At 39.9% G+C, this 12,354-nt stretch overlaps 1 protein-coding gene across 1 annotated transcript in view; it reads left to right on the forward strand.

The window, feature by feature from the left end:
• kcnk9 (potassium channel, subfamily K, member 9) overlaps nucleotides 1-3,336 on the forward strand; it is a 52,658-nt gene extending 49,322 nt beyond the window's left edge. Inside the window, exon 2 of the mRNA XM_028036997.1 lies at nucleotides 240-3,336. Coding sequence (XP_027892798.1) covers nucleotides 240-1,123 — 884 coding nt within the window. The 3' untranslated portion in view covers nucleotides 1,124-3,336. The remainder of the gene's footprint in view (nucleotides 1-239) is intronic.
• Nucleotides 3,337-12,354: the final 9,018 nt, after the last annotated feature.

Consider the following 12,354-nt stretch of genomic DNA (forward strand, 5'->3'; position numbering starts at 1 on the left):
GTGGACTTTATGTCCACCTGGTGGTTCAACTTTCTACTTTCTAGGCATAGAAAGTTGAAAGTCATGTTTTGTTTTCCTTGTTGTGCGTTTTCTGTTTCTATTGGTCTGTCATGGAAAATTGTGAAAGCATCTGTGGTTCTCCGAAGGGTTATAGACCTTCGCAAGGTGCGGCAAGTTAATTCTGTTTGCATTGCTAATTTTTCTTTCTTTTTTAACATTTTTTTTATTGTTGTTCTCAGGCTATGGGCATGCAGCGCCTGGGACCGATGCGGGGAAGGCCTTCTGCATGTTTTACGCCGTCCTCGGAATCCCTTTGACCCTCGTCATGTTCCAGAGCCTGGGCGAGAGGATGAACACGTTCGTCAAGTACCTCCTGAAACGCATCAAGAAGTGCTGCGGAATGCGCATCACGGATGTGTCCATGGAGAACATGGTGACGGTGGGATTTTTCTCCTGCATCGGCACGCTGTGCATTGGCGCCGCCGCGTTCTCCCACTACGAGGACTGGAGCTTCTTCCAGTCGTACTATTACTGTTTCATCACGCTAACGACAATAGGCTTCGGAGACTTCGTGGCCCTTCAAAAGAACCGGGCCCTCCAGAAGAAGCCCCTGTACGTGGCCTTTAGCTTCATGTATATCCTGGTGGGTCTGACGGTCATCGGCGCATTCCTCAACCTGGTGGTTCTCCGCTTCCTGACTATGAACAGCGAGGACGAGCGGCGGGACGCCGAGGAACGTGCCTCACTCGCCGGCAACCGCAACAGCATGATCATCCACATCCAGGACGAGTCGCTGCAGAGGAGCCGGCGGCGGCGGAAGCCGTACAGGACGGAGGTGTCGGACCTGCAGTCGGTGTGCCCGTGCATGCACTACCGTTCGCACGACTACGGCAGCTCTGGAGGCGGGATCGGAGGCCTGGGTTGTGCCTTTTCGCATCAGAACTCCTTCGGCTCGCAGCTGAACCCCAGTCAGTACTTTCGGTCGGTCTCCTACAGGATCGAGGAGATCTCGCCCAGCACCTTGAAGAACAGCCTCCTCCCGTCGCCCGTCAGTTCAGTTTCTCCCGGCCTTCACAGCTTCACGGACAATCACCAGCTCATGAGGAGGAGGAAGTCCATCTGAGACTCGACGCTCACCGGACCAGTGAGTTGGTCACGTTTTATACACAAGGTCAAACATTTTCAATGCTGCTCTTGACCAAGATTTTTATTTTAGCACCTTTTACCTTCCCCTACCCCCACTTCCACCAGTTTGGTTGTACGTACTTGCTGCGAACGGATAAGAGAGACTGGACGGAACAGCAAGACTGGACCCGAACAGGATGCAAAGCATGAAGCATGGATGTCTATTTTTTCAAGAATTACTTAATTTAAAGAGATGCGACACAAACTACAAGACCTTACTTATTACAGATTTACACAATAAAATGAATACATGAACTTTGGTCACATACTCAGTGAATGCACACGGGGAGAAATGCTATTTTTCAAAGGGAGTTTGCTTGTTTCACTTTAACTTGAAGAGATATTTGTTATGTATTATCCCATTGCCTCGCTGCAGACAGAGAATTCAAGAATGATCTAAAGCATCAGGTATTATTTTCTATAAAGCAATCATTTACTCTAATGGTTTCACCTCACGTTAAGCCAAAATATTGTTGCCAATATTAGCATGTGACTTGGATGTCATTTCCTTAGTAGTGCGCCATGGGTTTGTGACCTTTAGTCTTTTTTTCCCCCATGGTTTCTGTGTAAGTGTCTTTTGTGTGTGAATCAAAGGATCATACTGCTGGTATTGATACTTCCTGCTGATCTACAAACACTGAGTTGAAACTCAATAGCTTTAACTTCACCTGTAGCCTTTTGACGTACATAGTGACCAGAAGGGAACCACAACAACAACATTTTGACAGTTTTCTAGTTTCTCCCCATCAGAACAGTTGATTTTTTTTATTATTATTATTATTATTATTATTATTTCACAGACATTCATAACATCTTAATGAATATTTAGTATCATATTGGCTATTGGCTCAAAGCTTGAAAGTCTTGGTTTCAGATCTTGGCTTGCTGGAAGTCCGCACCTTGAATGCATAGGTTGGCATGATGTACTTCCACTTCCAGTCAAAGTCCAAAAACATGCATGTCGGTTTAGTTTAGCTCAAATTAATACCCAAGTGTGAGTTGGAGGCTGTTTATTGGCTGTTTGTTATGGGTTCCCATAAAACTAGAAAACTCCTGAATTAAAGAAAACCCAATTTGGATTTTTGTTTCCCAAAAAAACTTTCTCATGGATCAAATATGAATCAATTCAGGTCTTATTTGAGTTCACACCACAGCGACAAATTATGGATTCGATCCATCAAACCGGGTTAGGTTGTCAACTCCCTTAAACGGGTTACTCACTAATGTCTAATGTCTAGGCTAGCAGTGAGCTGATTGAAAACTATGTGTTTGGGTAAAAATGTTGAACTACAACAAGCTTGAGGTCATTTTGCCCTTTCACCAATTTCAACCTGCATTTGTGTTTGTAACACTAGTTTATACCACTATGCCTAACATTTTGTCATTACGGTAGTTTATACATGTACTTAACACAGTGTTTATTTCTGTTGCTTTTGGTTGGATATTTTGTTATACTCGTGAAAATGGGTGGAAAAAAAGTTTCTAAAGTGGATCCAGATTTTCACATTTGTTCTGACTGAAGAAGCATAAAACATTAACTGCCACAAACGCTCTTCAAAAATCTCATTGGCAGACTGCAGCAGTTCATACATTAAAACCTGTGTATGAAATGGCCCAAATTGGAAAGGTTTGTGTTTAATGAGACTTTTATTGACAATCAGTTCAATTTGGGTTACAAAGTTAATACTCAGTATGTAATATTTTCTAGAATATTGCCTTCCTATTTTGGCTTTTCAACCAATTCTTTGGTCAAGGTGTGAATTTTGAACCTAGCTTGCACCAGCTCCTGCTAGCTACTTTGCTAGTGAAGGCTAATGAAGCCTGAAGGGAGGAAACTTGTTCTCTAGTGTGAACTAAAGCCATGAACACTACACACTGACAGGAATAACATTATGAAGCAGCTCTGTCATGTCTTATTTCAACCTGATGAATAGGTCCAATCAGACCAGTCAGGATGTTATTTTATGTTCATACTGGCATTTTGTGAAGAATGGTTTAATATTAAGTCAGAGGTTTTGTCATAACTACTTAGATTGCCAAACAGCATCAATTCAGCATTTTGGTGAAAGTAATAACCCAGCAGTTTTTTTGTTTTAAAAGATTAAGTGGGTGCGAAGAATAAATAAATGCCTTAGGATGGTTGACGTGTCACGATAGACTCTGAGCTTTTTTTTCCTGATGTATGTTTCAGCCTCGACTAAATCTTACCTTCAATATAAATTCATGTACTGTGTTTCCATCCAGCTGTTAAAGCAAATCAATTTGAAACCTTTCCATCTGCTCTCATGCTAATGATCTCCATTTAGGAAAAAAAAAAAAGAAAGTAAACCAACCCAAGCAACAGCGAGAGCCACTTTGCAGAAACACAATTTTTCAAAAAGAGCCAATGGTGCCAACCTTTCTGATGCACAGTTTTAGAACGCCCACAAAAAAAACTGAAAACAGAACCGAACTGCAAAAAATTCTCTAGAGCTACATTTCTGACTAAAAACATTCTCTAGCGATAAACGTCATAAAAATGAAAGGATTTTAATTATGCAATTAATTATTATTTTTTTCTCTCTACAAGTGTGTCAGCACTACAGCACAAATAACTGAAATTATTTTAAAGGGCCAGTATTATGTAAAATTGACTTTTTTGAGCCTTACATCATGTTACAATGTTATTCCCTCTAGAATACTGCTTTGATTCTTTCATGCATGTTTTAGAAATCTCCCATAGCAACCATCCACCTGTGCTAAATGCCTGGGTGGTCATAGCTCCGCCTTTGAGGCGCAGCTCCTCTTCAGAACTACAATTTCCAAGTTTCAGAGCTCCTGCCTCCCTTTTGACTCTCCAACTAGCTCCTTCAGACTAGCCAGCATCAATTAGCAAACACCTGGTGAATCTGGGCGTCTGCTGAGCTCATTATAGGAGCTACTGCTCAGAGTAAAAATGTTGTCAAAGGGTTAATAGAGGAGAAATGAGCAGTTTTTAAAGAGACAGAGGCCCAATTTCCAGGCATTAGAGTAACATTTCTTTTAAGGCATATTTGATATATACAAGGTTTTTATATCAGCTGAAGGTAACATAATTACTTGATTGTGCTATACAATGGCACTATGGCTGGAAAACTCATTTTACTCCCCCTTTAAAGACATTCTTGGACTGATGTGGTGTGTTGTTTAATCTGTCCAATTTGAGGGGGGAAAGGAGTCGTTAAAACAATATCAGAATCCCAAATTAATCTCGCATTCACATGTAAGCTGAATGTGTAATCTCCTTGCCAGAACTGTAGGTTCTAGATGTTGTTTGAAAAGGTGATTTATAAACTGTTACTACAAATTTGAAACGCAAATTTCTTTTCAGTATTTATCCACTAAAAAAAGAAAAGAAAAAAATCTTGAATCTCTGTGTTCAAATGAGTACCCAGAAATGGACAGTAAATGTTTGTACAGTGGTTTGATTTTTAACCAACGTGACTCCAGCACCTTTACAACCCTAAAAAATGGTTGAATTCCAAACACTTGACGGCCACAAACATTACACATGTATATTTTTAAACATTTTTAAAATAAACTTTTTGTGCCTTTTTTTTATTTTATCTTCTCAATAATCAATTTTTTTTTAAAATGACAATTTTATTAACACGAACAAGATAGACGGACGTTTGTAGAAAATGGATCAGTGAATCTTTGTGGAAAGAAAACATAAGCCTCTTGCAAGATGGCATGAAGTGGATTTTTCTCTCTCTTTTTTTCTTTTTTTTAACCAAAGTGTAATTAACTCGTATATCCAAGTCTTCTGGACCCTTCACAATAAGAGCCACATTCCCAGGGAGCCGAGTCCGAGTCCAGATGCTCGGATGTAACGGCGCAGAAAGCAGAGCCGTCGGTGCTGACGGGGAAGCGGGCCGATCCAAACAGACAACTCCTCAGGTCTGAACGCACTTTGGAGCCGTTAAGGAAACGTGATGAAAACATGGGCACTGAAACACGTTAATACGAAGTGTCGGCCGAAGACGGCAGATGAGGGAAGGCTTAATAGCAGCAGGATGATCCTTTTTCTGTGTGTAAAATATCAGAAGATGGAAGGGCACACAGGTTGTTTTTAGGCTGGAAAGAGTTGAAAGTGCATGAACTTGATGTGTGGAACGGTTCAATAATTTTCCTTATGATGATGAATCTTTAACAGAGAAATGGTTTGCATTTCTTTTGCCAAAGTCCACAGGACGAGTCCCTTCCTTCCTAGTGTTCCCATTCAAGCAAATCACACAGGCTTGTTCTCGGGTTTGACTGAATTTCTTTGGTTCTTGGCACAAACGTAGACCCATAAGTGCAAAGCGCATCAGCCAAACTAAACTGCACGATATGTCTGTATAAATATGAGACCCACATCAGGCGACGGGGAAATTTCTCCTTTTGTTTGCCGAGGCCTGTGCAGCGAGTGATGCAGAGAATCGACTCCAGGAATCTGTTTGGATTCCAGCCCTAAATGCAAATTCAAGAGAGAATTGAAGTAGAAAGGAAAAGGAAACGTACTGTTGTCAGAGATCAACAGTGCCCATCAAAAGCATTCATACCTTTTTAGCTATTTGCATTTTGTCAGATTACAAGTTCAAACTTATTGGAATTTCATTCACCCCCCCAAAAAAACAAAAAACAAAACCTGATGATGGTGGCAAACAAATGCTTATTTCGTTACTCCTAACAGAAAATCAGTAAGCAGCACAACTGTCATTGGCAACTTTATGGACAGTAGCAGGAAAAAAAACGGCCACTTATAGTTTGTCGCAATAGAGGACACAGGAAACATGTGGAAGAAAATGTAACGTAAGGTGAGACTAATGGTGACACGTAGTGGCAGCAGAATCAGCTCTTCAGTAGAGTGGATGTATGGAACTAAATGCATGGTAAAAAAAACCCAAAAAAAACAGGTTGGAAGCTGGTGACGACAGGAGAATGACAATTTCCAATTGACAATTATGTGCTACTTGTGGTGGGCTACTGAAATACACAGAGGTTTGTTGTAATATGACAAAACGTAAAAAGTTTAAGGGCGTACGGACACTTCTGGGAGCACTGTGCCTGTCTGTCTTTAACAGCTATTTAAAATTTGCTGGCATTTTTGGAAAACCTTCTAGACCTTCAAGTTAGAGTGTTAAAGTCACATGGTTTTTAACAGGAGTCCGTTCATTTCTCGGCGAGTTGACCATATCAAACGAGTTGAGCAGAACTTTTGTTTGGACGAATAGTCAAAGGCCTCGGATCACAGTCAGTTGTGAGAAATGTAACCAGAGGTTCAGGCCTGACAGGCATCGTTTCCATTACTACAACTACAGTTATTTATAGCAACATTATTTATAGCAACATTATTTATAGCAACATTTGGGATACCAAAAGAAAGAATTCCATTTTCTTTTGCCAAGAATGGACAGTATCTGTGTTTTTCATACAAGCATGGGTACCTTAACGAAACAACAGCGGAGTGTTTTTAGGTAAGTCGACTCGTTTCAACATGGCGGGTTAGAAAACCTGAGCTCTGATAGAGACCTACATGAATATTAACATTCAGTTCTCCACTGACCCTCCTCAGCAGTGTGTCCTTGTTTGCTAATAAATCAAGCTAGACATTATTACTTTTCACAGTATTTAGGAAAAATGTTTTTGTATTAATTTAGGAGATGTTTTCACTTTACAACAGCTTGGGTTTTGTTTTCTGAGGTCTGTTTACTACTTTTACTTGACGCTAACAACACTGGATTCACACGCTGGCTTTCAAAATAAGCAGTCAGAACATATAATCAGCTGGGATAAAGAATGAAGCTTTAATTATTACAACTCCAAACTAAACAAAGCGTATGCATAAGTCATTTTCTGAATCATGGAAGTAAATTTACTAAATAAATAAATAAATAAATACAAAGGCTTTTTTTTATTATTTATGAAATGTAAAATTTGCATTACATCCAATATTATATTTTTATGTTAATAATCAGCATATGTAAAAAAATAAATAAAAAATCAACACTCGTCCTGACGGATGAGATGTTGAGATTGGAGCAAATGAACTCGGATGCAGTGGGTTAGACCGAAATTGTGCAATTTCAAATAAATGTACTGAATATATAGTTTAAAAACAAAACAAGAATCAAGAAAAATCTTACTGACTGCAGCAAGTGACTCAATTTTTGAAGGTAGTTATTTTTCTTTTTATCCTTAGAGTTTTCTTTTTCTTTTTCCACATTTTTAATCATCCGTCAACCACAACCGCCCGACATCCCACTGCCTCGGGTGCAATATGTACCACCGGTTGCCTTTATTTGACATTTTGCTAGGCAGAAATTGGAGCGGAGTGTGAAGGAGAAGATGTGCAGAAAACACACCAAACCTTGAGAAAGCTCCTCAGAGCCGATACGGTGCAGGCATGGAGAGCATAACGCTCTCTAACTGGAAGAATGGAGAAGTGTGTTCTCGTGGATAACACTGGAGTCTTTCTGTTTTCCACCACCCTTCCAACTTGTTTTTCAGATCCCATGTGGGCAGTGTCTCCTAAAAACTAGTCAAGGTTAAGAAGTCGTGGTTGATACAGGAGAGCCTGAGTTTCTGGTGAATTCAGAAATGCGTTGGCCAGAGCAAACTTTACTCTTGGCTCTCCAGTTTTCCATCTGAAGCGAAGACGTCAGAACGAAGTCATGCGGCTATTGTCAGAAAAACACAATTTTGGAATTGCGATATTTTATATGGATATTTTCGATAATTGAGAAACTAAATTAAAATCACACGCGAATACGTTTGTTCACGTGATGAGCCATTAAAAAACATGCCGCTCTTCATCCTCCATCTACTTCCTGTATTGTCGTCTTCTTCTTCATGGTTTGTGCCAGTGACAATGTCTGGTTGTTGATCATGTGACTGGCGTGATGTAATACAAGTGTTTCCATTGCAGTTTTGCAAAATAAACCAATTTCGGTATGGCTGCAAAACCACCCCATCCTAGCACAAACCCTCTTTTTTTTCCATCAAAAAATGTGAGTTTTTTTCAAAATTGCCACGTTTCTATTAAGCAAATTTATGATCGTTATTCAAGTTTCTGCAACTGGGGCATTCTGTTTGATGTTTTGCATTGACTACTCCGCATGCGACATGAATACTTTTGGTGAACGTTTATCAGGCACGGTGAGGTATGACGTACTTTTGCATGATTATTCACAAAACACCTCAAAAGATTGTCAAAAAACTAAAAATCTTCTGGATGGAAATAACAGAGTTGTTGTCCACCAGCATGGACTGCAGGAGGCCGTGGTTCCCTCTCCTTTGCCGTTTAGTCTCCTACATGCTACGCCGTGGCCTGTTCTGAGGAACAGGTGACAGCAGGTGCTCTGCGAAAGTTAGGTCCGATTCTGAGGTTCCTAGACCATGTGACTGTCCAGCTTTGGATATTCTAATTCTCATTACTCCAAAAAATAAAAATGCATCAAAATCCATGTTACTCATTTTTGATCAATGGGTGTAACACCCACGTCCAAAATATTTCACTTGGTGTTTATTTTTTGGAAAATGTCCCGTATTTTCTGTTTGTCTACTTTAAAAAAATGTAAAATAAATCAGGGATTTTGGGACCTAAAGGTAAAAATTGTAAAGTCAATGAAATGATGCCTTGAGGGCTAAAGTTTCAACTAATTAAGGTTTATGAAGGAATAAAACAATGATATAAAACTTTATGTTCATCTCATCATTGAGCACAAAACTAGAAGAAAATTTCTTAATATCATTTACGTTTTTGATTTTCAGTAAGAGGAATATTGTCTGGCGCAAGGATTAGAAAAAATATGAAACTATCTTCACTTTTCACTTCATAAGTCTCGTAAAACGTAAAGTGAGTCTTTTAAGGGAAGTTGGAGAAACTACTAAACCTTTTCTACCATCAATCATCTCAGTTTTTCTGCCTTTAATGTGTTTACAGGTGTTTTTTTTTTTTTTTTTTACAGTACTACTTCAACGAATTACCAGGTCCATTATAACCACTAAAAATGTCAACTGAACATATCAAATTGTCATAATCTGAAATTATAATTTCAACCAGACCGATGGGAGTTAAGTGTGCATTTACATTAAAGGTGCCATTTGCTTTTAATTTACTTCAGTGAAATTACTCCAAGTTGAATTCTAGGGGAATATATCAGCCATAATAAATCTTTGTTGTTGTTTCTTTTTTTTAACAAAGGAAACGAATGGCCTCTTTATGATGTAGATTGTTTTTCACGTCCCTCCTACATGGCCGCTCATTACTCAGATCGGTCAGCCATCATGCCACATGTCACACCGATGGTCCTCCGCTGAATGTTGCTCTCCAACACAGATGGGGAAAAGAGGAACGCCCACGCGCGACGGTCGTTCCCAACAAACTGCCTCGTTTTTTTATTTATTTCTGTCCTCGTGTCCTTTGCCACGTGGCGTCAAGCGGCGCGAACGACGAATAGATTCCCGCCGGTTTTACTGGCTTCCCCCCCCTTTTTTTCCCAATCCATGTTTAACAATGAGTTTTTTAAATTTTCTGTCACAATCTTGAAAATGATGTCTGTACAGATACACACCGATATCGGTTGCCTCTCCGCTCAAGACAAACATGGAGATTGTTGAGATTCCTTCGAAGGGAAATGAATATATTACAAATTTTTTATTTTATTTTTTTCTCCCTGTTTGCTTTTCTGTTCCTTCTTTTTCTCGTTGAGTGTGTGTGTTTGGGTGTGTGTGCGTGATTTGGTGTGGGTGACTCACTGGGTTGACTGGCCCAGGTGAAGCTATAACACACTTGAATAAAATGATGAGCCTCCTCCTGAAGCCCTCTGTCTTGTTGTAAATGACTCACATTGGCCAGCGCTGGCTTTTTAAAATGAAAGTCATTCCAGCAACAAAGTGCTTTAAACACCATAAAACCATCACACAGTAACCAATCACAAAACAAGCTATAGACATTACATTTTGTCGAGTGCCATCATCTATCATCTATCAAATATACATCAGATGTTTCAATCAGTGTTCCAGTTATTGTCATTCAAACCCAGCTCTAAACAGGAGATTGAAAGATTTATTATAAGGATTTGGTAGTAAACTATTACCACATTATTGAAATATTAGTTTTGTCTCCCGCTCTGTGGACTGAATGACATGTTTTCAAATTCAGCAATGAAAACTGAACTGCTTTACTGTATTCCTCAAACTGCTTTATTGTATTCCTCAGTTTTTCTAAGTACTTTTGAGGCTAAAGGGCTGAACTGCACCAGCTGCAGGTGATGAATACAAAGAGACACTCAGAGCTTCACTGTACAGAGGCTGCCTTCAAAAATGAATACAAGTCTAGACATAAAAACCCTCAGCAGTTCACCAGACGTTAACCCAGACCTTACTGCCTATATACAATCGCAAAACTATCATCTCTTGCTAATCTCAGCTGTTATTAACTGTAAAACAGCTTGACTTGTTCATCAAGGTTATTCCATGAGAAGTTGTTCTCTTTCAACTCCAAACTTGAAGTGTGACCCAACCCTCTGTAGCGCCTTTGCTGCTGCTGACATTAATAGCTGAAGCTCAGTGTTTAAGGACATGAAGATTCCCAGTGGAGCAGGAAATGGCGGTCAGTTCACAACGGGGTCAAAACCTGGACATTCTAACCAAATAAGATCTGTGTGTTTTTTCTTTTTCTTTATCCACTTATTGACACCGCGGTTACTTTCAAACCGCAGTTTAGTGAAGACTTCAGTGTAGCTTAACAAAGTAAAAAGTTAGATGTGAACCTTAATTGTCACATCACACTATAGGCTACTGTTAGCATTTCCAGTTGGATGCATGTTTACAGCTGATCTGTGCTTTTTACCCCAGTGGGATAAAAATCTTATTATTCTACCATCCATATAAATATTTTCTAGTTGCTAGTGGGCACAGATGTAAGAAGAGCTAGATGCTACATTAACTATCATAAATCATATGTGAGAAGAGAACATTGATTTCACGTGACACATGTCTGGCACATTAAACATGATTTTGGCACATTTTGTTTTGATGATGTGTGTGAGAACGCAGAATCTCACCATGTATTTTTGGTTTGGTTTCTCGTGCAAATATCTTTGTAGCCTTGAGATAAAATAAAACTAACTTACAAGTAGCTTCTCAGTAAGACGGGGGAGCTTGTTTTAAGTCAATAATTCCTTGATATTATGAAAACGTTCTTGTTCCATCGGCAGATTATTTCACTCATAACATGGACAAATGTCTTCTAGTAAGTGAAGTTATCTGCTAATGGAACAAGAACTTTTTTTGTCAATATTTCAAAGGTGGAAAATGTTCTACTTTTCAACGCTTCCAAACATCAACGTTTTCCGCGTTTTTGAAACTCGGGACGTTTCCACGTTTTTTTTTTCAAGACAATTTCTAAAGCGGAGCTCAGATTTCCTGAGTTTTTTTGGCAAAACTGTAACCTTCCTATAGAAAGAAAATAATAAAAATCCCTAATTAACTGTTGTATTGGCGACAAAATTATTATTTTTTGTCCTGTTCATTTTATTTTAAAAAAAGGGTCAAGAGTTGCTGTAAGTTGCTGCTTTGCCTGTTGCTGAAACCTCTCCTCCTCCTCCTCCTCCTCCTCCTCCTCCTCCTCCTCCTCCTCCTCTCTCAGTGGTCCGAGCCGTGCAGCTGGATGTTTCGGTGGCAGGATGAGCCGCAGCATCCCGTTTTATCCCTTCCCACACGGCAGTAATTATACTGTCAGCCGTGAGCATCAGGCAACTCAGACGGCAGCACAATAAGAGCCGTGGCAGAGGGGCGTTGAGGCCTTCGCTTGCCTGTAATTTTGCATCTTAAATGATTGTGTAAGAAGAGCCAAGTTGCCGCGCGGAGGATTGTCTCCACTGAGGCAGAGATATGATGAAGCTCGACAATAAGCAGGTGTTGTGCTGCTGTTTGCCACGGAACGATCAAGTCTAAAGAAAAAGAAGGATTTTTAAACCGACCCAGTCTCTCTGGATGATGGGGAACACGCCGAGTGAAAGTCTCACTGCGCAAGAAAAACAAAAAACTCTCTGCACCACTTTCCCTCTTTTTACTGTAACGTGGGCCGATGGGAAAGTGCCGGAGCTGCCGGAGCGTGATGAAGATCTGTAGATATTCCTGCAGCCAGCACTCATCACATCA

This window comes from Xiphophorus couchianus, chromosome 13, assembly GCF_001444195.1.
Source record: "Xiphophorus couchianus chromosome 13, X_couchianus-1.0, whole genome shotgun sequence".
NCBI classification, from domain to species: domain Eukaryota; kingdom Metazoa; phylum Chordata; class Actinopteri; order Cyprinodontiformes; family Poeciliidae; genus Xiphophorus; species Xiphophorus couchianus.